Genomic DNA, 26715 nt, shown 5'->3' on the forward strand with positions numbered 1-26715 from the left:
CTGAAACAGTTGAAAACAAAATTAAGCCAAAATCCCAATTCATTAATGAAAAAATATCCAATTTCTGAACTTAAAAAAAAAAAAAATGAAAATGGAGTTGAGTAAAGATAGACTTACATAGGAATTTGGATTGATGGATATAAAAACATTTTTAGATCATTCTTTTTCTCTCGTCCGCTATTGGACACTAGTACCCTAGGCACCCTGAACCTGCATACAATATTCTTCCAGATGAAGTTTTTGACATTTTGCTGAGTAATTTTTGCCAAGGGTTCGACTTCCACCCACTTAGTAAAGTAATCGATCCCCACTACCAAAAATTTCATCTGCCTGGTTTCAAGTGGAAAGGGACCTAAGATATTCAGTCCCCATTGTGCAAAAGGCCATGGGGCCATCATCGAGGTTAGATACTCCGACGGTTGTCTAGGGACATTGCTAAAGCATTGGCACTAGTCACACACCTTGACATAAGGTTTAGCATCTGCTTGAATAGTTGGCCAATAGTATCCTACACGGAAGACCTTATGAACTAGTGATCTTGCTCTCGAGTGATTTCCGTATGCTCCTTCATGAACATCCCTCAACACATAGAGAAGCCTTAGCACCTTAAGTAAGGCAGAGAGAAGCCTCACTTATATAGTACCTCGTCTATGAGGACATACTTGGCGGCTCTAATCCTCAATTTCCTAGCCTTATCCTTGTCTTCTGGAAGCCTTCCATCTTTGAGATAAACTATTATTGGAGTCATCAAATTTCCTCCTCCTTCAATTTGTTATACCTCTAGAAGATCTATGTTTGGCATATATTGGACTTGGTCATAGTCGTCCATTGCTCCCCTTGCTGAAGCTGCTTTTGCCAAAGCATCCGCTTCCATGTTCTCCTCCTTTGGGAGTTGAACAAAAATGACTTCTTTGAATTTTTTGATGAGCCGTTTTACCTTGTTGAGGTACTTGTTCATCTGATCTTCCTTGTCTTCACACATGCCATTCACTTGATTAATGATCAACTGAGAATCTCCTTGGACGACTACTGACTCTGCCTCTAAAGACTTAGCCAATTCTAATTCTTTGAGGAGAGCTTTGTATTCAGCTTCATTGTTGGTACTTTAGTATTGTAGACAGGCTACGTATTTCAACTTATCTTCTTCCGGGGACTCGAGTATAACTCCAATCCCTCCTGCATATAATGTGGATGAGCCATCTACATTGACAACCCACTTCTGAACTCTGTCCACCTTGCCTAGCTCGTCCTGGCTGGGAGTGAACTCTGCAATGAAATCTGCCAATGCTTGTGCTTTTATGACACTTTTTGGTTGGTACCTAACATCAAACTCACTGGTTCTACGGCCTATTAGATTAGTCATCCTGCGGCTTTCAACTTGTTCATTGCCTTCTTTAGTGGATGATCTATCAAGACATTGAGGACATGAGCTTGAAAGTAATGCCTTAACTTCCTAAAAGCCATGACCAAAGCAAAGGCTAGTTTTTCCATCATTGGATATCGTCCTTTCGCCCCTTTTAGCGCTCAGTTTGCATAGTAAACTGGCTTCTGTATCCTCCCTTCTTCTATAATCAACGCCGAGCTCATTGCATGTGGGGACACCGCTAAATACAAATATAATTCCTCCCTTGGTATGGATGGGCTTAGCAAAGGAGTTATGGTGAGGTAGGTCTTGAGGTCTTGGAAGACCTTCTAGCATTCGTCTGTCTATTCGTCAATAGCTTTTGAGACAAATCTATTAAGGGCAGCAACTTGTCCGGTGAGAGACTGGATTTCTTTGATATTCCTTGGTGGCTCCATATTTAGTATTGCTTGGATTTTATCGGGATTTGCTTCAATTCCCCTATGTGAAACCATGAATCCAAGATAATTACCTGACGAAACTCCAAAAACACACTTCCTTGGATTCAACTTCATTTTATACCGTTTAAGCGTATCAAAGGTCTCCTGAAGGTCGTCCAGATGCTTTTCCTCGTTCAAACTCTTTACCAGCATATCATCTACATAAACTTCCACATTTCGTCCAATCTATAGACGAAACATATGATTAACCAGCCTTTGATAAGTTGCCCTTGCATTCTTCAAACCGAAGGGCAACACCTTGTAGCAAAACAAGCCTTGGCTGGTGATAAAGGATGTCTTCTCTTAATCCACCTCGTCCATTCTTATTTGGTTGTAGCCTGAAAAAGCATCCATGAAACTTAGCAATTTATGACCCGCGGTTGAGTCCACCAACTGGTCAATACATGGCAATGAATAGCTATCCTTAGGGCAAGCCTTGGTCAGATCAGTGAAGTCCACGCACATCTTCCATTTGCCATTGGCCTTCTTGACCATTACCATATTAGCCAACCAGTCCGGATAATAAACTTCCCAGATAAATTTTGTCATGATTAACTTTTGGACTTCCTCTTTAATGGCATTGTCTCGTTCAAGGGCAAAAATTCTTTTCTTCTGACGTACAGGCTTGGAAGAGGGATATACATTCAGACGATGGGTAATGACGCTTGGGTCAATACTTGGCATTTCCTCATGACTCCATGCAAACACATCAATACTCTTCTTTAAAAATTGGACAAGGTCTTGCTTTGTCTTCTTTTCCATGCTTGCTCCAATTCTTGTAAACTTTTCAGGGTCGCGCTCGTCCAAAGGAATGTCTTCCAGCACCTCTGTGGGCTCCATAGTAACCCTTCTCTCGTCTATGCCCATTGTCTGCATGTGCTCATCCATAGCTAACATGGCCAGATAGCATTCTCTAGCGGCTAATTGGTCTCCTTTCACCTTACCTACTCCATACTCTGTTGGGAACTTAAAAGACAAATGGTAGGTAGATTTTACCACCTTCCAACTGTTTATATTCAGTCTTCCAATGATGGCGTTGTATGATGATGAACAGTCGACAATAAGGAAGTTTACCTCTTTGGTTATTTGTTGCGGATAAGCTCTTACTACCACATGTAACGTAATGGTGCCCACGGGTTAGACTTTCATCTCTCCAAATCCTACCAAGGGTGAGTTTACTGGTTGAAGTTGATCTCATCCAAGCCTCATTTGTTGGAAGGTAGGCTAATATAAGATGTTCGCCGAACTCCCATTGTCTACCAACACCCTTCTAATCGTATAATCAGCAATAAGCAAGGTGATGACGATTGTGTTGTCATGTGGGCGATGGAACCCTTTTAGCATCCTCGTCTGTGAACGTAATGGTTTGCTCGTCTACTCCTCTCATCCTTGGATATTGTCCAGAAAGTTGGACGTTTTGCACAACCTTCATGTACGTCTTTCTTGGCTTGGAAGACTGCCCTGTCGAGGTTCCTTCGATAATAACTCTTATTTCTCCAAGTGGGGGATCATGGCGACTCTTCTATCTTTCCTTTCAACTTCTCATCCTTGTGATCTTGTCCAATAAAATTTCTCAATTTTCATTGCCTAATGAGATTCTCTATCTGCTACTTCAAATCAAAATACTTGTCCATGTCATGTCCATGATCTCTATGGAAGCAGTAATATTTGTTCCTATTGCGCTTGTTGGGATCTCCTTTCATTTTTTCTGGCCACTTCAAGGATGGACCGTCCTTGATTTTCATAAGCATTTGTTCAAGTGGCACGTTCAAGGGTGTATATTGCTGACTCCGTGCCGAAGAACTTGCCCTCTTGTTGTCTCGATCTCTCTTTTCTCCGATCCAGGCCTTCTTTGGACAAGGACCCTGTTCAGGGTTGTGTGGGAGATCTGCTTCCATTCGCTCGACTCTCTTCCTCTTCTTGGCTATGATTGCGTTCTCCGCATTCATGAAGTTCTGGGTTGAACAGAAAAGTTCGGCCATGGTTTGAGGCTCTTGTTCATAAAGCTTATGGATGAATAAATCGGAATTAACTCCATTATGGAAGGCTGCCAATAACAACTTGTCGTTCATCTCGTCTACTGTTAGGGCTTCCCTGTTGAAACAAGTAATAAAGGGCCACAAGCTTTCATTTTCCCCTTGCTCTATGGTTAACAGGCTAGACGAGGAACGCTTATGACTTTGTCCTCTGATAAAATTGTTGACAAACAACTTACTCAATTCTTCAAAAGAACTCATAGTGTTTAGAGGTATCTTGCTAAACCACACTCGTGCTGGCCCTTTAAGGGTGGTAGGAAAGGCCTTACACATAATTTCGTTTGGAACTTCTTGAAGGTGCATCGTAGTCTTAAAGGTAGTGATATGATCGAAAGGGTCACGCGTTCCATCATATGAGTCCAAGGAAGGCATTTTGAACTTAGGAGGCAAGGGGTGACTGTTGATGGAAGCTCTGAAAAGAAAATCAGTCTGATGGACTAAGTCATCTACAGGGTTCACCCTTCTAATGTTCTCCCTCACCTCGTCCATGGCCTTCCTCATTTGATCCATCTCCCTCTCCAAGTGTGGCACCCTTTGCGAAGCGGTACATCTTGATTGGTTCTCGGGCTCAGTATTTTCTCCTCTATTTTTCTTGACTCTGGGCTTATCCCTCATGTCTTTCATGGTGTTGCCTCCTTAAACCTATCTCCCTAGCCAACTCTTGGTTCTGACGGGTTAATTTCGCCATGGCGGCTGCCATGGACTGTATGTGTTGGATGGAAGGCGGTTGCATGACAAGTGCTGATTGACGGTCACAGTGGGGATTACTAAAAGCATCCCCACTCTCTTAGTGGCCTGGACTAGTGGTTCTTAATCTTGTCTGAACCATGCAGCCTTGATTTTGTCAAGGAAAGATAAATTGCGAAACACAATAAATACTTCCCACAGACGACGCCAACTGATGATGGAAAGAAAATCAGTAGGTTGAATGCTCCAGGCTTCAAAGGGTTAGTGATTACTTGGAAGACCTGAAAAGAAAAACACACGATCAAAGGTGATTGGGGTGGATTGGCCAAGAACCCTCCGATGCTTAAGTTAGTTTTTCTCTTAAATTCTAGAGTTCCAACTTTTTAAGAGTTGTCTCAAACTTACCTTCATTTGATGTGAATGAGTGTTTATATAGTGTGCTCTTGAAATGGTTATCTGTTTTGTAACTTCCCCTATATTTGAGGAAGTTAGAAGGTTCAGGGTTAACTTCCACAACCACTATAGGAGTTAGAATATTCAATCTCATCTTCTATAATTGTCGTTGGAAGTTAAGTACTTAGAAGGAAGTTATAGTGATGAGCCAGGACTTTACTTATGCCTCGAAATAATAACACGTGGTTCAATTCACTAGCTCTTGTAGATAAATCTCTCTGGAATTTTTCCCAAGTGTTGGGGGTCGTCTAGGTGCTTTCCTTATGGACGACCCGTATGCCCATGGACGACCGTCCTACTAGGTATAACCATTCTTGTCTTCTTGCCTTGGTCAACTCTTATGGACAAATTGGAGTTGGTTCAATTTTCATTTCACCATCAACGTCTAAAAAAAATACTAAAAGGTGCGATCAAACATAGAATTTTAGCCTATCTATACAACTTGTTGATAAAAATCATATAATATATTATAAAAATGCAACAAATACACAAAATTTATTCAATTTGATGAAAGAAGAAAAAAAATACCTGCAAGGTTGTAGGCATGGTAGAGAGGAGAAGGGAAGAATATAGTAAATAATTGTAAGGTACGTAGTAGAAAAAATAATATGCTAAAAAACTGTGTGTATATATAGAGAGAATTTCAGGTTGTGAAGAAGATGATATGAACAAAAAGGAGTTTAGGTGAAACTCAAATACTTATTTTTTTAAACTTTATTATTAGGAAAAAGATAACATAAGATGCAATAAAAAAAAAAACGTAATTTCTATCAAAAGCATAAAGATCTACAAAGGCATTTATTTCAACATCAACATCCAGATCTACAACTAACAGAAGAACAGATTCATTATACTTTTCACGTTTTTTTTATTATAAAAAATTCTATCCTTTTTCTTTCACGTTTTTTATCTCTCTTTTTTATTTAAGTTCTATCCTTTTTTATGTATAGGTAATTCTATCCTATTGATTTTAGGCTTTGTTGATAACATTTTAGATAAACAAAATGTAGTTGTAGTTGTAAATCAAATACTACTTTTTTTTTGTTACTTGAATATAAGGAAAAAGATGATATAAAATGCATATTTATCCCAAAAAAATTAACTTAAAAAAGTTAACAAAAATGAACGTATGTTGATACGCAATAGTATTCAATTCTATCTTCTTCTTCTTTTCTATTTTTTTTTTCTTTTTTTTTTTTTTCAATTCTATCCTATTTGCTTTATTTTATGTATTTTTATTTATTTATTGAAATTCTGTCCTTTTAGGTAATTCTATCCTATTCATTTTAGGCTTTGGTGATAATATTTTAGATAGTCCAACCAACTAAATTTAATCTCTTTTTGAAATTTTAGAAAATACTTATTGTAGGTTGCACGTTTTGTTAAAACACTTCTTCAGGTATATATACTTATTGTTATTTTATCCAAAGAAATTAATTAGAAGTATATAGTAAAAAATAAGGATTAGATGGATTAGATGAAGAATTTGGATTGTAATCAAATTAAGATTTTTATCCACTTAGAAATTATAGTTGAAGAAAAATTATATCCACTTAGAAATTATAGTTGAAGAAAAATTATATATATATATATATATATATATATATAATTTTCTTAAAATCTAAAATTTAAGAAAATTTCTGAAATTTGGTGCCTGTGGCACAATCACGGTGTCTAAGCCCAACTTTTATTATATATAATATGATTTTTCTTCTCCTATAATTTCTAAGCTGATAAATATCTTAATTTAATTACAATTCAAATTCTTTATCCATCTAATCCTTATTTAATTTCTATTCTACACGGGAAAAGAAAACAGTTATATATAAAAAAAGGTAGCACATGTATTATAAAAAAAATGAAGCAACGTGTAATATAAAAAAATAAAAAAAACAAGCAACAACATAGTGTAATCTAATCATTCTCAAATTCTTCATCTAATCCATCTAATCCTATTATAAAATAAAAAATTTAGCAATGTGTATTATAAATTTAAAAAAAAAAAAAAAAAAGCAGCAATGTAGTATAATCTAATCCTTCTCAAGTTCTTCATCTAATCTTTATTTATATAACATAAAAAACAAAAGATAGCAAGTTATTTGTTCTTACCAATTTACCAAAACTGTTTTTGGATAAAGTAAAAAAAATTGTAAAAAACGCTTCTTTTTTTGTCAAAAGAAGCGTTTTTCTCTCTTTTCCCACAAAACAAAGGGGTTATAACAAGAATTAGCTAAACATGGATAAGACTACACCATCTTTTTTTCTACAATAAATGTTGAATTCAGTTCTTTTTTCATGCATATACACAAACATATAGCGTGATTTTTACTTTTGATTATATAATTGTAATTCATTAAGCTAATATTTTTTTAATAAAATTATAAGTTTTATGAATTTATACTCACGGGACTTAAACTTCAAGTTTCAGTATCTTCTCTCATGCTTTCAATAACAAAAATTAAATTTTCATATGAGTCTCTCTACTTCAAAATTTTAAATGTTTAGTAATTTAGATTGTTTTTAATTATTGAATTGAGGTTTCCACTTAAATATGATTTCAATTGTTGTTTTCGATAGTTTCTAATTATTAAATTCAAGGTTTATCCATTTAAATACATATGATTAATTGAGTCTTAAAGTTCAATGTATTATTGAAAATCATTTTATATTTTTTTAAGGTATTTCTACCATCTTCCATTCAATTGTGTGTGTGTGTGTGTGTGTATGTATGCATGTATTATATGATACCTTAGTCTCACACAATATGCATTCATTATATAACTTAAATTTAAAATATTCATTTATTTTTAAGTAAATTAATAAAAATTTATTTACATATGAATTTTGATTAAGCCATGCATCGTACAGGCATAACACTAGTAAATAAATAAACTAAGGATTACAATTGTTGTCTTTGCCTTGTAAGATGAAAGTAAATTGACACAAATTATTTCTCAGAATTTACTAGATTTTCCTTTTAATGAATGTTTTGATTGCATCGGGCAAAAGATTTTACAAAAAATTTAAGTAGGATTGTGATGTGAGGTTTTTAATATTTGGTATTTAAACCAATCACAAGCCCAAAAGGCACGTTTCAACCAATCACAATTGAGTAACAACCCACAGATTCAAGTAGTACCATTCTCCCTCTTTTTATTTTTATTTTTTATCTTTCTATTCCCAAACATGAAACCGTTGATGCTTGTTTGATATTTAATTTGTCAAAAACTTTGTACTTCAATTGGTTAATACTTGATACCTTCTAATATTTTCAAAGAATACATCCGAGATTCAAATCTCTTTCCCCAAATTTTAATTTATTTTTTTTAAAAGTACCAATATTTTCAGATATCAAACTCAAAATGCATATTGTAGAGAACATGAACCAATAGCAACAATTAATGAGCCGTACATATTGTCCACTGTTGCATGCAATTGTTACTCCTATGGCCATCTATTCGTGGTATTTCCAAAATTCAAATTCTCCCTCCATCTTCAGTTATATAATTATTAAACAAGAAAAGTTAATGGGTGCTCAAAAGGAGTTGATTTAAAAAATATTTTTAGAAACTTTTTTATGAGAAAAGAAAAAAGTATCAAATATTTCTTAAACTTATCCATTAATAAAGAGAAATGCTAATGCTACAAAAAATATTATAACTTTTACCATAACTCGCCATGTGGTAATAACTTGTGAGTGGTGGAGATGTGTAATCCTATGGACTCACTATTTTTTCTCTACCACTCATAACTCGTTATGTGATGAGTTGTAGTAAAAATTGTGATTTTTTGTGGCGCTAGCATTTCTCATTTAATAAATGTCCTAAGGGTACTCATTAACAGACTCTTGATTTATCCAAAAAAGGGGAAAAAGTACTTCTCATCTAATATTCACAATTAATACATTGGTGTACACATTTTGAAATGTGAAAATCCATGTTTGAAAAGGGTTTAGCTTACTTCTAGTATTTTTTTAACTGGAAGTTTCTTTTTATTTTAAATACATAATAGTAAGTGGTAGTGGGCTTAAATCTCCACAATTTATTTAGTTAGTGGGTAATGTGGTAGTTTTTCATTAAAAAAAAAGATTTCAGTTAAAAAAATAGTAGAGATAAGTCAAACCGGTTTTAAGAATATGTTAAAAATGAAAATGTATGTGAATCAAGAAAATGCATATTTTAAAAATGGATGCGAGAGAATTAATACCATTTAAACCAAAATCAAATTCGGAATTTTCGTACATTAAGAGAATCAAAACTTGTAGGCAAAATGCTGGTAATTTACTATGTCAGAGCAAATGAAAAATAAATAATAGTCAATAAGGGACGAGATTTTCTTTGGAATTCATGGACGAGGACTTGCATCTTCCCCTTTACTGCTTGTCATAGTTCTGGAGTGATAATCAAAATGTTTCAAACCAGTTTCGTTGCCTAGTGATGGTACAACCATAGTATCAAAACTAAAAGGCAGTGACCAAAAGTAAAATACAAAAACAAGCTATTTAGCAATGTTAAACAAATAATATCTTGCACAATCTTCTTTTTCAAAATGACATTGCGTAAGAATGATAACAGAGGAGGAGAAGAAATTGATACAGAGACAAGTATAAATCTTAAGGAAAGGAAGGGAAAGGAAGCAAAAGACAAAATAGATTCTTCAAGATGAAAATTGGATAAGAATGAGAGGAAAGGAAGAGAAAAGAATAGATTGCTTTCTTCTTTCCATATCAAGCTTAATCTTCAATCTCTTCTTCTTTCACTCAACTGTCTTATATTTAAGAAGCTCGGACTGTCCTTACAATGGTAACCTTAAAATCATTATAATAAAAAAAAGTGACAAATCTCTGACTCTGAAATTGATATTGATACAATAATATCGGAGTTATTTTTTTCTCCAACTGGGTATCTCTAAAATTTGCCAAATATGTCATTCTTTAAGGGCATCGGCTGTGGATTGCTCCTCGCTCTGGCGAGTTATTTTTACATAAGAAGTAGGCGTCGTCCCGATTCGGTATGAAATTTTGAAATTAGTATTTCTTGTTATCAATTCAGCAGTATGAACAAACCTACTACTACGTACCGCATAACTTCTTTAACACTTAGATTTCTAATGTATGAGTTCAATTTTCATAGATTATCTTGTAACCAATCCAAAAAAATACCATATTAATGATACATTTGACATAGTTCCTCATTCTATATTCATTGTCATCATCATTTGATCATCTAGCTAGGACGATAGCGTTGATAAAGATGTGCACTCAATATATAATTAGTCACTAACTTGAGCAATGCGTGGGATAATTTATATATATAGTTATATACTCTTATCATTGATGAAACAATAACTCTGTTTTTTAATTCTTCACATGAAAAAATAAATAAAAATTGTTTATCATTTGTCAATCTATATAATTTCTCACAACTCTAAATAGCCCACCGTCTACTCTTTCACTCGTTTCAACTTCAACTCTTAATGACTCTAATTTTTTTTTCTTTTAAGCGAAAGAATATGAAAGTTATGGTTTCCATGGAGGAATTCAAAGGGCAGCCTCGGCTCCCAAAATTCGCTGTCCCAAAACGCTATGACATAAGGCTGAAACCGAACCTCACCACATGCAAGTTCGCTGGCTCCGTGGCCATTGAGCTCAAAATTGTGGCAGATACCAATTTCATCGTCCTCAACGCCGCTGAACTCTCCATTGATACCACCACCGTATCTTTCACTCACCCAGCTGCACACTCTTCTAATTCTAAGCAGCAGGTAATACCTATCTTATCTATCAGCCTAACTTTACTTTTAAAGTTAATTTAAACTAATGGTAAAAGGTTTTGTTGTACGTGCTTTAACTTAACATCCTAAAATATCTTGTTTGATGAATATGATAGAATAGATGCAAATAAAGAACACACAAGAATACGTGGATGACGTAATTTAGTTTGCTTAAGGGCTACATCTTATCATATGAGAGTCTAGTATACATTCTTTGTTATAATGAACTCAACATGGGTATATATTATAAACTAAACTTTGAGACTAACCATATATTAACTATAGTTAATAGACTTCTAGTACAAGTAGAAAACTTGACTTACTCACAAAGTAGGATTAGGTTTAGGTCTATTATATTGGGCTAATTTATCTGTAACATTGTTAAACTTTAGCTTGATTGATTTAGTAGTTTTTGAGGTTGTATGAGCTAGCTTATTCAAATAAATAGTCAACCTTGTGATTATCTGAATGTGAGACTCATTGACTGAGTTTGCATTTATCTTGACAAACCAAATGCCATGTGTTTTAAAAATAAAATGTTGAATGAATAAATGAATAAGGTTTTGGATTTGGGACAAAATAACTATTTAGCCTTAATTTTTGAACTATGTAACCAAACAGCATACTTTTCAAACAATGTAACAAAATACCCGTGTTTTAGAACTTGATATTGTTGATGTCGAGTTTTATGTGTATTTTGCCACTTAAATTTTTTTTGAAAATTTTGCATAGAAGTTCCACTTAAAATTAAGCATAGTACTCAAGATTATGCATAGTACTCAAGATTGGTAATGTCAAGTTTTAGGTAAAACTTGACATCAGCAATCTCGAGTTCCAAAATAATGATATTTTACTACATAATTTAAAAGGGGTTGTTTGACTACATAATTCAAAAATTAAGACTTAATAGCCATTTTTTTTCCTTTGGATTTGTGCAGGTGTTAAAGCCTTTAAAAGTTGATGTGGTTAAAGAGGACGAAATTTTGGTTTTGAACTTTGCTGATACTCTTCCCATTGGTCTCGGACTTCTCACTATCCACTTTCAAGGATCTTTAAATGACAAAATGAAGGGCTTTTATTTAAGGTACATATTTTTGTTGCAAAAAGGTTTTTTTTTTTTTTTTTTTTGGGGGGGGGGGGGGGGGGAAAAAAAAAAGGGAATCTTTTTAAAGAAAAACCCTAGACTCGCCTTTAGCCAGTCAAATCTACAAAACCAATTGTCGTGTATTTTTATTGCAAAAAGTTTAGAGACAAAATTTTTTTCATAATATTTTTTTTTTCACTTCTGTTGACCTTAATCTAATATGGTTGGTGAATAATAAAAGTGATGTAAGTGGTAGATCCATACAAAAAGTAATGTTACTTCAATTACAACTTATCTCCTTAGAATACATGTTTCTATGCAAAAACCATGTTATTCCAATCACAACTTGTTATCTCAGTCATTTTTCAATGGGGTTTAGTCAAAATGTGTTTGTGGCAGTGAAGATGTGCATGTGTATATAATTTAAAATTATGTTTTGCATTCCACTTGTGTAAGACCAAATAGGATGTAAATTACTTAAAATTTTTAAGTGATTTTTTTCCCATTTAGGTAAGTGTTGAATTTAGTTTTTATCCATTTGATAAAAAAAGTTAAAACAAATTCTTTCAAATTCAAATATACTTAAAATGATTAAATTTTTATTCCAAATGCTGTTTCAGATTATTAGGCAGGCCTTTGACCATAACAATTAAAGGTTTAAGTTAATGTATATTCTCTCTTTAATGGGATTAATGAACCTATGATTTCACCCTTCACCATTTACTTATGAATGGAGCCAATTATAAATGCCTTCTGTTTTTTTGCTAAATGAGAATTTTATTAGTAATGTGTATATAATTTAATAAATATTATTTTGCTTTTCAGTACATATGAGCACAATGGTGAGAAGAAGAATATGGCAGTTACACAGTTTAAACTAGATGATGCTAGGCGATGCTTTCCTTGTTGGGATGAACCTGCTTGCAAGGTGTCACAATCTCTCTCTCTCTCTCTTGGTTAATTTAAGATCTTGTGACTAAATTATTTTTGGTTTGTAAGTAGATTTGATTAATTCTATTTCAAATGAATGCAAACAAAAGCTTATTTGGCCCTTCTTTTTGGGCATCGAGTGTTGCAGGCTACGTTCAAAATCACATTGGATGTGCCATCACAACTAGTAGCTATTTCCAACATGCCAATTATTGAAGAAAAAGTGGATGGGGATTTGAAGACAATTTCATATCAAGAATCACCAATCATGTCTACATATTTGGTGGCAATTGTTGTTGGTTTGTTTGATTATGTGGAACATCTTACATCTGATGGTAAAACATTACACTATGTTCACTGTTTCTTGTGGTATTATGATCCTTGTTCTTGATAGTGTAATCTTACATGACTTTACAGGAGTTAAAGTTCGAGTATACTGTCAGGTTGGTAAAGTAAATCAAGGGAAATTCGCATTGGATGTTGCTGTTAGGATACTTGAATTATACAAAGAGTAAGTTTTACTATGAATTGCCACCAAACTACTGATCACAAGACACAACATACAAGTCTTTAGCTAAATAGTGGACACTGGATCATGGTTATTGGTGATCCCTTAAGTCATCACATTTTTGGTCTTATGTTGTTTTATTCGAAATTCTAATTAACCATGATAATTTCTGCAGATACTTTGCAGTGCCTTACCCTCTTCCCAAATTGGATATGGTTGCAATTCCTGATTTTGCTTTTGGATCCATGGAGAATTATGGTTTGGTTACATACTGTGAAACATCTTTGCTCTATGATGTTCAGCATTCCACAACTGCTGATAAGCAGAGGGTAATGTGCATGTTGTGAATGTTGCTATTTTTGTTAGAATTTTGTTTGGCTAATATAGTATGAAGCTATTGTTTAAATAACACGGCACAAAATGTTTAATTATTATTTGTCTCAGGTTGTGATTGTTGTAGCCCATGAACTAGCACATCAGTGGTTTGGCAATCTTGTAACGATGGAATGGTGGACTCATTTGTGGCTGAATGAGGGGTTTGCAACATGGGTATTTATTGCATTGGGTTGTAAATGATCCAAACTGAGCTGTTGATTAAAATTTCAAGATTGTCTTTTATAATTATGTTTTGAAAATGAGCCAGGCTCAATTTTATCACCAGGCTAGATAACATGTTCATCCTCACATAATTTATTTTGTTCATTAAGCTAAAGCTTGTTCACACATCTTTTGATAGGATTATTTCCTTCTCATATAAAGTCTTGGTTAACTGTTTTATATTTTAAAATACATGCTTACATGTACTTAGTTATGCTTTAGGTGATATCGATCAAGTTACTTTGGTAGGCTACTTTCCTTCATTTATGGCCCTATAAATAAAGTTCATTAACCTTGTCTTCACACATAAATTTTTGCTATGAATTAGACTATTTATATGTCATTGTTTTGTTGTGAAAGTACATGCAAAATAATAAAATAGCAAGCTCCGCAATACACAAGATTTAACAAGGTTAGGCTAACTCCAAGCCTACCTTCGTGGGCAATCCCAAAAAAATTTACTATTAATAATAGGAATTACAATCACAAAAACTTTCAACAATAAACTAACCCAAAATCCCAAAGGTGCCTCACGCTAACTCACAAGGCAAACTTAGTCTTTATCCCTCGTACAAGACAAAGCTTTGCTCTAACTCTCACACACAATAAGGCTACTTTACCACTCCTTTTATAAGGGACAACACTCATCCATACTACTTCTCTTTTCAATATGAGACTAACTCTTTTAATATAATTGGTGCACCTCCTGATTATTCTTCTAACCAATGTGGGATTCCAAAACCAATGAGGAATTCTTGAACCTTCTCCTATCATGCGCTGCGCTCAACATGTTTATAACTTTCTTAAAGAAAATTCATTTAAACTATATATATAAAAGTCAAGCCTCAAGTTCAACTAACTACTTAATACTATGTTTTAATTTGATTTGTTTATCAATCAAGCCTCAAAAGGTTGGCTTGAGCCTAACTTCATTATCATTATTAATCCACTATTTCACATCTATTTTTTTTTATGTGTTAAAATGTTGACATTTTTAAAAGTGGACATTCTTGCATCAGTTGTAGTTATGTGTGTGAAATAGTAGATGTGAGCTAGTGTGAAAAAATATTTTTCCGTATTAAATTAAACTACAGATTTTTTTTGTTGTTGGAACTTAGCCCAAGCTCTTCGTAAATGGTTTGTTTGTTATTTATTTATTTATTTATTTTTTCACACAGCCAGCATGGATCATGTGTCTATATATTATTCCTTTTACACTGCTTGTTGTAAATTATATATTATTTATTTCAATATGTGCAGGTCAGTTATTTAGCAGCTGATTGCTTGTTCCCAGAATGGAAAGTGTGGACTCAGTTTCTTGATGACTATACAGAGGGTCTTGAGATGGATGGGCTTACAGAGTCCCATCCCATTGAAGTACTATAATTGCTTTAAGAAATTAGTATTATTACTTTTTTGATTATGTCTCAATTTAAGCGTACTTTTTTAGGTGAAGATAAATCATGCTAGTGAGATTGATGAAGTAATTGACTCGATAAGTTATATAAAAGGTGCATCTGTTACCCGGATGCTGCAAAGCTATCTTGGTGCTGATTGCTTTCAGGTTGGTTGTTAAATTCTATACTGGTATATATTTCTTGTCCCAAGTAAAAATATTTCTAATTATTGAAGAAACTCTTTTCCCTCCACTCCCAAATTCACATCAAATTTATGTCATGGAAACCCTTCATAAAGTAAGTCCTAGAAAAAGATAGAGCAATAGGAGTTTTCTTTTTGTGAGTTCGGAAGAGGTTAGAGAGGTTTTGTTCAAAAATAGTTGGATAGAACGAAAGAGGTTTAGGAAGTAACCACTAACGTGATGAATACTATGTAACTAATATTTTGAAAAGTGCTTATTTCTATTTATATATAGAAACAATGGCGATACTCATCTAGATAAGAAATGGTATTAGAAAGCATATTTACTTGATATCTGGTGACATAGCCTCAGCTTGATTATCTTCTAGATTCTTTCTTGGCTGCCATGTATTACTAGTTCGTTTGGATTTAGAAGAAGGGAGGGGAACAAGAATAGAGTTGGTCAAAAATTAGCCTAATTTCCGCCAAACTCTACTCTACTCCCCCTCCCTCCCCCTCAATATAAATAGGTCAATGATTGCAATTAAGGTTCGTCCTTTTAAGGTCCATCTTTGTCAACCGATCAGCTTCTGCAATATATGAGATAGTTGCTCAAATCTATTCTTTTGATTAAGAAGCTCAATTAGCTTGCTCATTGTATGGCAGTTAATTGTCTTTTTTCTTGCATCTATAAATTCTTTTTCCCCCCTTGTTTTAAGTAACTGTTTTTTGCTCCTCTTCTTCCCCTCCCCCCTCTCTAATTTGTGTATGCAATCAGAGGTCACTTGCTTCATATGTAAAAAAGTTTGCTTGCTCGAATGCGAAGACAGAAGATTTATGGGCTGCACTTGAGGAGGGATCCGGTGAGCCTGTGAACAAGCTAATGAATTCATGGACAAAGCAAAAGGGGTACCCAGTCGTCTCTGTCAAAGTCGAAGATCAGAAATTGGTGTTTGAGCAGGTTTTTTGTGTCTGGTCTCTTTCACCCTTTTTTTTTCTTCTGGAAATAACATATCTTAACCCTGATGCATCCCAATTTGCTTTATTTTGTAACGAGTATCACTTAATAATATTTTGAGGACTTACTGGGTTCGTACAAATCAATGTAATAATGGCAGTCACGATTTTTGGCAAGTGGTACCCATGGGGATGGCCAATGGATTGTTCCAATAACATTATGCTGTGGCTCATATGATGTGCGCAAGAATTTTCTACTGCAAAAAAGTTCTGAAACTCTTGATATGAAAGAGCTCATGAGTGACGAAAGCAATTTAGCATCTGCTTGGGTAAAACTTAATGTCGATCAGACTGGTTTCTATAGGGTTGAATATGATGAGGACCTTGAAGCTAGACTCCGAAATGCAATAGAGAACAAATACTTATCTGCAACAGACAGATTTGGTAGTTTTGATATTTTTACTCATACCAGCTTTTATCTCATGGTATGTGTTGATAGTTGAAAAGAGCACTTAACTCATTCATTTAACAGGCATCCTGGAAGATTCATTTGCCCTTTGTATGGCTCGCCAGAAGTCTTTCACTTCATTTTTTACCTTGATGAATGCTTATAAGGAGGAACTTGAGTATACCGTGCTGTCTAATTTAATCAAAGTAATGTTCAACTCTTGCTTAAGACTTAAGTATATTTCAGTTGTGCTCTTAGTCCTAATTCTGGTCCCTCTATTCACAGATGAGTTATAAAGTTGAAAGAATTACAGCTGATGCAGCCCCTGAGTCACCGGTCAACATTATATATTTTTTTATTAACCTTTTCCTGCATTCAGCAATGTAAGTTTTCCTATATACAAATAATTCAAATTCCTATGGTTGTCCTTGTTTATAAGCCATTTGGGTTGTTCTGTCTACTGTTTTTTTCGATATAGTGATATCTTTGAAGTTGATTATATTCATTTAGGTTGAGAAAACCCTATAAGATGTTAACCATTAGGGTACTAGAATGTATGACAATACATTTCCACATATTTAGAGCATAAGAGTATCATTTCTTTATATATTGAATAATTATAATATTAAGAGGTGATTAATCACCTATTTACATGACATTTTCTGAATTTAGTCAATCTTTTTCTTTCTTAAATAGAGGTGCTAATAGCTAGTAAATAGCAGACATAGGTATTTTTTCATTAAATCTAGGAAATAAAATTTAAATGTCTCAGAATGTAAAAAGAGAGCTTTACGGAAGAAGAAAAAGTCACTTGAGGATCGTTGTGATTCCTCTTTTGAGTTTTATAGTGATAGACACAAATTTTTACCTCTGGATCTAGGATGTGGATATTTCATACATAATGAGACTAGCAAATAGTAAATGCATATTTATTTCTTTTATTTAGAGATATTCAATATATGCTTACTCAAGATAAAGATTGTCATATGCACTAATAATTATATTTGAATAAACCTTATAGATCACGTCTGAAGTTGCGTAATATAAATAAATATCAAAGGAAGCAAGTAGGATGCCAGAAAGTTTTAGGGGAAGGGGTCTTTGACTTGATGGTTGCATATTACCAACGAGTTATATCAGACCTTAGATGCTAATGGAAACCAAGTGTGCATCACTAACCCAAATAATGAGAACTCAAAAACTTTGAGCAAAGCCAACAGCCTTACAGCTCAGTGGCATTGCTTACTCTCCTATATGATGAGATTGAGGGTTCAAATCCCCTTCCCCCATTGTTGTGGCTATCGAAATATCAAAAAAAAAAAAAAAAAAAACACTTTGAGCAATATTAGCTTCTTTTTTAGTTCATTCTTCCATTTATTTTTTCTTCTATGTTTGAATTTCTTTGCAGGAAGCTTGGTTGGGAGCCTAAGACAGGTGAGAGCCATATGGATGCAATGTTGAGAGGAGAGGTTTTGACTGCCCTTGCTGTGTTTGGACATAATCTGACACTAGAAGAAGCAAGTAGACGTTTTCTTGCATTCTTGGATGACAGAAATACACCACTCCTCCATCCTGACATAAGAAAGGTTGGTAAAAAGAGCATTAGTCAATCAGTAGTATTTTTCCATCTACAATACCTATCACTTTTCTAATGGGCTCTGGTTGCAGGCAGTATATGTGGCTGTTATGCGAAGAGTCAGCACCTCAAACAGATTTGGTTATGAATCTCTTTTGAGAGTGTACAGAGAGACTAATTTGAGCCAGGAGAAAGCACGCATTCTAAGTAATAACACATTATTATTTAAATTTTGCCAAAAATTTGATCTCTCTAGCATGTTGGAGACATATCGCTTTTTGTGCCTGTAGGTTCATTAACATCTTCTCCAGATCCCAACATAACTCTTGAAGCTCTCAACTTTTTGTTGTCGTCTGAGGTATATATAATTGTGGAGGTCAAGATTTTTTCATACATGTTGATATATAGTGGTCTGATGGAGCTTGGGATGCTGATGCTGGCTTTTATTTCCCATTCAATCTAGGTTCGTACCCAAGATGCTGTTCTTGGACTTGCTGTTAGTAGGGAAGGAAGGGAAACAGCTTGGACATGGCTGAAGGTAATACCCCAGTTGTAACGTAAAATGCAAAAATCACATTGCATTTCAACCGTTCATGTGCATGCAGTATATCCATGTTTTACATTGATCAAAATTGTCCTAAAAAAGTTAGGAGACTAGTCTAAGATTTTGCATGCGAATTTGAGGAAGACAAAGGAATTTAAGCGTGTACAGGGTACAGGGCACTTGCCTTCTTTCATGTAGAAAAAACATGCATTGTGGTGCACCTGGTAGACCTTAGACCTTAGTACTTTTCCCGACTCTAAAGAAGACAAAGTTCTTGGAAGAGCTGCAATTGAACCTTTAAGATCCCTATGCCTAAGGTGTTGTCCAAGTTTTTGTGATTTAAGGCTCTAGTATTTGTGGGATCCCATTTGAATGATCAAAACCAGATAACGGAGCTCCAGAGAAGGTAACAAGTCCTGAGGACTTACATGCTTAAGGTGGACCGACTAAATAACTTGTAGGAGCTTTAGATTTTTTAATATCTCTCACATTTTATGCCACATCTATGTCAAAATTTCTAGTTTTAACACAAGTACAGCTTTAATTTATTTTGCTCAGAAATTACATGATGCTAGTCTAGACTCAGAACAATTCTCTTTCTAGTTTAATGTTTCTGAAATTTATATGCATAACATGAATGAAAAGGCAACTTGTTTTGATTTACTTTGGCATTGATCCCCTATTATTCTGTTCTTTTGTTCATCACGAGTACATTCATCATTGATGCATACCTCTTTGTTATTTAATGCATTTTTTTTTTCTGCTTTTAAATGTGATTGAAATAAAGGACAACTGGGAGCATATTTCAAAAACCTGGGGTTCCGGATATCTAATAACTCGCTTCATCAATTCAATTGTCTCACCGGTTTGTCTCTCCCTTTCTCCTCCTCTCTTCTGTTGTTACTTGTTAGTTCCACACATATCAGTAAAGTCCTTTGTATCTCAATTAAAAATAAATAAAATTTAAATTCAAATGCATTTAGTTAGTTTTTGTTACTGCTTATCTTTTTTTTCTTTTTCTTGTTCTGTTCTATCCCCCAGTTTGCCTCGTTAGAGAAGGCTGAAGAAATACAGGAGTTTTTTGCAAGCCGTACCAACTCCAAGATTGCTAGAACCTTGAAGCAGAGCATTGAAAGGGTTCACATCAATGCATATTGGGTTCAGAGTTTTAGGATTGAGGTACAGAATGAACTTGCTAGGGCCCTTGTGGAAATTGTACAAGCTTGTGCAATACAATGAAGAAACAATATGTAAAGAATTATAAAACCCTCTCTTTCTCTAAATAGAATTTCTGATATTTATTGATTGAAAGAAAGTGAAAACAACGAATGAATGAATCTTTACACTACTGTTACCTATATATACAATCTGAACAAGCAAAAGAAACAACTAACTCCTCAAATGGAGGGAAAATCAGTTACAAAATATCCTAACCATCAATCCACGTGTACAAGCTGTAACTGCTGCTTCTATCCACGTGGCAGTGCTTCTTCATACGTGTGAATGAAGTGTTCATGATAAGGAACTGATTCAATCACCTCTAGTAATTCTGGACTAATCCAACTACTCTGAATTTCAATTGCTTGAACACTACCATGTTCTCTATTTCTGCTCTTAGTCTTGCTAGTGGCTTGGGTGCAATCTTCCTTGCCTTTAACACTCCCCATCAAGAGCAAAGCTCTTGCTGCTTGATTCAATGATGAATACTCAGGATATTGAATGGTTTGAGTAAAAATATTAATGACACCCAACCTTTTTAGCAATCTTAGGAAATTATCCACACCTAGAGCTTTAGTAAAGATACGCCAATTGGTTCCTAGAATTTACATGAAAAGTCTTGATTGTTCCATCTAAGACTCTATTCCTCACAATATGGCAATTTGCTTCAATGTGCTTGGATCTTTCATGGAAGACTGGGTTTGCAGCAATATGCAAAACAACCTGGTTGTGACAGTACATTAAGGCAGGTCTATCATGTGAAACATGGAGATCCTTTAACAAGTACAGTAGCCTAAGCACTTCACATGTAGTTGAAGCCATTGATCTATACTCTGCCTCTACTGAGGCCTTGATACCGTAGCCTATTTTTTTAATTTCCAGGAAACCAATGCATTACCAAGAAAGACACAATAACCAGTGTGTGATTTTCTGGTATTGGGGCAGCTTACCTAATCTGCATCACAATCAGTCTTAAGTTGCAAATTTGAATCCACAGGAAAGAAAACCCCTTGCCCTGGTGTGCCTTTGAGTTATTGCAAGATCCTTGTAGTTACCTTCATGTGACGAGCTCTTAGCTGTGAAAAGAACTGACTGAGTCTATGAACAGAATAGGTAATATTAGGCCCACTAAGTGTCAAATACATCAACTTCCTTATCAATTTCTGATCTAACTTGGGTCCTTAAGTGCTCACCATCACTCTTTGACAGTTTAACTGTTGTTCCATAGGTGTCTTAGCAGGCTTGCACCCAACCATTCCAGCCTCCTTAAGTACTTTAAGGACATACTTTCTCTGATTTAGACTAATACCCTTATCACTTCTAGCAATTTCTAGACCCAAGAAGTATTTAAGGGAACCAAGGTCTTTAATACCAAACTTTTGATCTAAAATAGATTTAACTGAAGCAATACAATCTGGATCATTACCTGAAGGACCATATCATCTACATACACCAATAATGCTGTGAACAAGTCACCATTAGAATGAATAAATAAGGAATGATCAGCCTTGGATTGAATGAAACCAAGTTGCAAGATGGTAGCAGGCAACTTTGCATTCCACTGCCTTGATGCCTACTTCAATCCAAAGGAGCAGAAGAATTTGATGAGGAACACTTCCCTTATTGTCAAAACCAGGGGGTAAACACATATAAACTTCTTCATCTAAGTCTCCCTGAAGAAAGGCATTGTTAATGTCAAGTTGGTGGAGAGACCCACCTTTGGCTGTAGCAAGAGCAATAAGAACTTTGACAGAAACAATTTTTGCAACTGGGAAGAAGGTTTCCAAAAAATCAAGCCCTTTTCTTTGGGTATAGCCTTTGGCCACCAACCTTGCCTTGTACCTTTCAATACTACCATCAGAGTTTAACTTCACTTTGTACACCCATTTACAACCAAAGGGTGTCTTCCCAGCAGGAAGAGGAGTAAGAATCCAAGTCCCAGTTTTCTCCAAAGCCTGTATTTCCTTATCCATTGCCTCCCTCCAAATAGGAATTTGAATTGCTTGGGAAAAAGAAGCAGGTTCTTGATGGCAAGCACTGACAGTCATAAGAAAAGACTGATATGAAGGAGTGAGATGTGAATAGCTGAGAAAATCAGCCATATCATATGGGGAACCTAGATCAAGAACTATTGCAGCTGAATTGCAAGCATAATCTTGCAAATAGGCAGGTGTTTTGTGGACTCTGGTGGACTTTCTGGTATGTTGAAGTGCAGGTACAGGCAAAGAAGTAGAAGATGAAGTGTCTAAAGAAGGTGTAGCAGATAAAGAAGTATCATTGGGTATGGGACTAGGTCTATCAGTATCACTGGCAGATGGATGCAATGCAAATGGAGTATCTGGTGTGTGAGGCTGAATAGAAACTTCTGAAATGCTAACAGGATTAACAAAGGAATCTAAAGTGTTGTCTGTGGGAGAATTAGTAACAACTTCAAAAGCAATAGCAAAAGGATCACTAAAATTAGTAGTACCTTGGACATAAGGAAAAATATCTTCCTGAAAAACATCTTTAGAGGTAAAAGCAATTTGGGTAGAAAAATCTAAAACTCTATATCCTTTAACTCCAAAAGGTTAGCCTAGAAAAATGCATTGTTTAGCCCTTGGATTAAACTTGGTCCAGTTATGAGAAAGGGTTGAAGAATAACAAAGACATCCAAAAATCTTTAAATGAGAATAGGTAGGAGGATGACCAAACAAAACTTCATAAGGAGTTCTATGATTCAAAATGGAAGAGGGAAGTCTGTTTATTAAGTAAACAATAGTTAAAATGCAATAACCCCAAAGGTGTAAGGGCAACTTGGATTGGAATTTGAGTGCTCTTACAACATTTAAGATGTGCTGATGTTTTCTCTCCACAACAACATTTTGTTGTGGAGTTTCAACACAACTTAATTGATGCAAGATGCCTCTTTTAGCAAAAAAAATCCTTTATATAGAATTCAATACCATTGTCTGATCTAATGCATTTCACTTTTCTTGAAAATTGTGTTTCAACCATTGTACAAAATTGTTCTAGATATGATTTAGTTTGGGACTTATGCTTCAACAAATACACCCATGCACATCTTGAACAATCATCCACAATGGTTAAAAAGAATCTACAACCTTGAATGGTGGAAACAGAAAAGGGTCCCCACAAATCACAATGATGTAAATCAAAGCATTCATTGGAAATATGTGTACTTGTATTGAAGGATAACCTTTTTTGTTTAGCAAGTGGACAAATGTCACAATGAAATTTTGCATTAGAATTGATATAGTGTACATTATCCTTATTCAACAAAGCCAATTTGGCATATGATAAGTGCCCTAACCTAGCATGCCATATATGTGGCTGAACCTTATTAGCAAAAACAAATAAGGAAACACAACTTGAAGTTGATGCTGAATCTCCCTTTAGCAGCAAATAGAGACCATTAATCTCCTTACCCGGACAAATCGTGCTCTAATGAGCAAGGTCCTGGATAAAGCATAGGTTGCCAAAAAATATGAGACAACAAAGAATTGACTTGGCCAATTGACTGACAGAAATCAAATTAAACCTAAAGGAAGGAACACATAGCTCATTAGAAAGAACAAGTTTTTCTGAGAGTCTAAAAGTTCCTATACGAGTGACTAAAGCTGTTTCACCATTTGAAAGATTCACAAATGTGTTTAGAGTTGCTGTGATATAAGTGAAAGAGGAATAGAGTGTACCATATGGTCTGTAGCTCCAGTGTCTATAACCCAATCAGAATTCCTAAAAGCATCTCTATTGATAGTTTTTGCAGAGAAAATAGAGTGTGTCAGATTAGGACTGAAAGGGAAATTGTAGGAAGTACCTGACATGAGATCAGACCTAGCTGTGGTTGAGGAATTAGGTTGTGATTGTGAAGAAAACACATCAAAAATACCACCAGAATCTCCTTCCACACCAGCCACACTGGAAGTCCTCACATTAGCTGCATGGTGTGTTCCATTAGCTCCAAAAGCAAATCCTAAACCAAAACTGAGAAAAGCCAATAATTGTTCACATTGTGCCTTGGAAATAGGACACAAATTGCTTGCCATTGCAAGATTTTCAGCTACATTTATCAAGTGTGAAGAGACTTGATTTGCAGTGGCATTATTCTTCCCTTTTGGCTTATATCTTAGAGGATAACCATAAAGTTTGTAGCACTTCTCAATGGTATGCCCAGGAATATTGCAATGAGTGCAAAATGGCCTTTCTTTCTTTCCATTGCCTTTGCTCCAAGAGGAATTTCCTGAATTGTACTTTGAATTAGCATACATTGCTACAACATCTCCTTGTGATGAGCTTGATCCTCCATGACCAAGGTTCTTATGTGATTCTTCTTGAAGAACCAGAGAGTAAACCTTGCTCATTGATGGAAATGGATCATATATGAGAATTTGACTACGAAGAGTCTCATAGTTCTCATTGAGCACATCAAAAACCTCATGGCATAAGCCTTGTTGTGTGAAGTACTTAGCAACTTTATGGCACCACAAGAACACTCTAGAAGTGGCTCAAAGTTAAGCAATTGATCCCAAAGCCTCTTGAATATGGTGTAGTATTCTGAAACTGACATTTGATTTAGATATGCGAAATCTCCTTCTGTAAATTGTAGATCTTAGGACCATTGCCTTGTGAGAACAAGTTTTGCAATTCAATCCACATCTCCCTAGCTGTTTCACAGTACATAATGTTACTTGACACATCTACATGCATTGAATTGATCATCCAAGATAGCACCATAGTATTGTAGCTGTCCCAATCTTCATACAGAGGCGAATCCATATCTGGTATTGTGATCTTGCCATTGACAAAACCAATTTTCTTCTTCGTAGTATGAGCAAGAATCATCGCTCTGGACCATGATTGATAATTCCTCATTCCAAGCAACGGTTGCATAACCAAGATATTGCCTGGATTTTCATTCGAGCTAAGAAAATAGGGATTGGGAGGAGTAGGATTAGCAGAATCATTGTTAGAATCCAAAGCGGATTGTGAAAATTGAGGATCAAAGGGATTGGTGGATTCAATGGACGCCATTGTTGTACTTCACTGAAGCTCCGATACCATGTAAAAAAAAATCTAGAACCCTCTCTCTCTCTCTCTAAATAGATTTTCTGATCTTTATTGATTGAAGAAAAGTGAATACAACGAATGAATGAATCTTTACACTATTGCTATCTATATATACAATCTGAACAAGCAAAAGAAATAACTAACTCCGCAAATGGAGGGAAAATCAGTTACAAAATATCCTAACCATTAATCCACGTGTACAAGCTGTAACTGCTGCTTCTATCCACGTGGCAGTGCTTCTTCATATGCGTGCATGAAGTATTCATGATAAGGAACTGATTCAATCACCTCTTGTAATTTTGGACTAATCCAACTACTCTGAATTTCAATTGCTTGAACACTGCCCTGATATCCATTTTTGCTCTTAAACTTGCTAGTGGCTTGGGTGCATTCTTCCTTGCCTTTAACACAATAAAATTAAATGATTGGTTAACAAAATGCTTAGAGGCACGAAACTTTGTCGTCATCAGACAATATTTGTCTCACACAAAAAAAGATGCTAGCAGGCTACTGCATATTTTTGTTATGATACAACTAAACCATGAATCCTATCGAGATTGTCAAAAAGTATTCATAAATGAACGTGGATCACTATTTATAGCCAAGAGGGTTATAGCACTTCAAAATGCACCTTTGGAGACACACTTTGGATGGTTTTAGCATTCATAAATGAATATTGATCACGATGGTTTTAACGTTCATAAATGAGTATGGATCACTATTTATAGCTAAAGGGATTATAGCTCTTCAAAAGGCATCTTTAAAGAAACACTTTGAATGATTTTAACATTCACAATACATACTAGCCATTTAAAGCACTTCAAAATTGTTATATGATAGATTTTGTACTCCCACACAAAACTATATTCCCAAACCTCAATCGATCGAAATTTACACTTCAATCCATCTAGAGCACTTCAAAAATGTTATATGATAGATTCTGTACACACACACAAAACTATATTCCCAAACCTCAGTCGATCGAAATTTACACTTCGATCCATCTGGTAGCTTAATGACTCGATCGACAACCGACTATCAAGGCAGGTTTTGATCCAGAAATTGAGCCATGAGTCAAGTTGGCTCAATTGATCGATATAGCGGTTCAATCGATTGCGATAGGAATCAAGCCCTTAATTTGTCTCTTCAAATATATTATCTCAATTTTTAACCTTTTACATACTGCAACCTATTTTGTCTATACTTATATATATAACAAGCCCCCCACTAGGTTGCAATATCCATTGGATGACAATCTATCATACATAAAGGAAATTGTCTTTCAACCTAAACTTCTCCCTTAGTGTAGTAATCTCAAGGTCCTAAGAAGTTAATGGTGGCTGCAACTTCAACCAATACTCTTTGCCTTAAAACCAAAGAAAACTCACATACGAAAATGTCTCTAAACCAAAGAA

General features: G+C 35.0%; 2 protein-coding genes across 3 annotated transcripts; one reads left to right on the forward strand and one right to left on the reverse strand.

Moving 5' to 3' along the window:
• The first annotated feature begins 9848 nt into the window (after positions 1–9848).
• Positions 9849–20363, forward strand: LOC142610765 (aminopeptidase M1-like). 2 transcript variants are annotated; one of them, XM_075782692.1, is made up of 20 exons: positions 9849–10028; positions 10521–10781; positions 11729–11874; positions 12700–12802; positions 12953–13139; positions 13222–13315; positions 13488–13641; positions 13757–13861; positions 15170–15286; positions 15360–15473; positions 16266–16448; positions 16606–16888; positions 16977–17098; positions 17178–17275; positions 18301–18478; positions 18561–18675; positions 18759–18826; positions 18932–19006; positions 19800–19877; positions 20054–20363. In XM_075782692.1, exons 1-20 carry the CDS (start codon positions 9942–9944, stop codon positions 20249–20251), a joined length of 2766 nt encoding a protein of 921 aa, XP_075638807.1. In that variant the 5' UTR covers positions 9849–9941; the 3' UTR covers positions 20252–20363. The 2 variants fall into 2 exon arrangements, with proteins under 2 accessions (XP_075638807.1, XP_075638808.1); XM_075782693.1 differs by lacking the exons at positions 9849–10028; positions 11729–11874 and having other exon boundaries at positions 10693–10781.
• A 118-nt stretch (positions 20364–20481) lies between these two features.
• Positions 20482–25264, reverse strand: LOC142609226 (uncharacterized). The gene is made up of 8 exons (XM_075780825.1): positions 24856–25264; positions 24051–24704; positions 23756–23892; positions 21886–22725; positions 21657–21803; positions 21424–21606; positions 21286–21328; positions 20482–20828 (listed from the first exon to the last, which is right to left on the reverse strand). The coding sequence occupies exons 1-8, from the start codon at positions 25262–25264 to the stop codon at positions 20482–20484; spliced, it is 2760 nt and encodes a 919-aa protein (XP_075636940.1).
• Positions 25265–26715: the final 1451 nt, after the last annotated feature.

Source organism: Castanea sativa, chromosome 9 (genome assembly GCF_040712315.1).
Source record: "Castanea sativa cultivar Marrone di Chiusa Pesio chromosome 9, ASM4071231v1".
NCBI lineage: Eukaryota > Viridiplantae > Streptophyta > Magnoliopsida > Fagales > Fagaceae > Castanea > Castanea sativa.

Excerpts from the sequence above, each read along its gene's own strand:
- LOC142610765 (XM_075782692.1), top strand. The coding sequence starts at position 9,942 with ATGTCATTCTTTAAGGGCATCGGCTGTGGATTGCTCCTCGCTCTGGCG. Across the intron at positions 10,029-10,520 it reads GTAGGCGTCGTCCCGATTCG|CGAAAGAATATGAAAGTTAT; the intron begins GTATGAAATTTT and ends TTTTCTTTTAAG. Across the intron at positions 16,449-16,605 it reads AGAAATTGGTGTTTGAGCAG|TCACGATTTTTGGCAAGTGG; the intron begins GTTTTTTGTGTC and ends TAATAATGGCAG.
- LOC142609226 (XM_075780825.1), bottom strand. The coding sequence starts at position 25,264 with ATGGCGTCCATTGAATCCACCAATCCCTTTGATCCTCAATTTTCACAA. Across the intron at positions 21,804-21,885 it reads AGGGAGACTTAGATGAAGAA|GCATCAAGGCAGTGGAATGC; the intron begins GTTTATATGTGT and ends GGATTGAAGTAG. Across the intron at positions 21,607-21,656 it reads TAGATGATATGGTCCTTCAG|TTTGGTATTAAAGACCTTGG; the intron begins GTAATGATCCAG and ends TTAGATCAAAAG.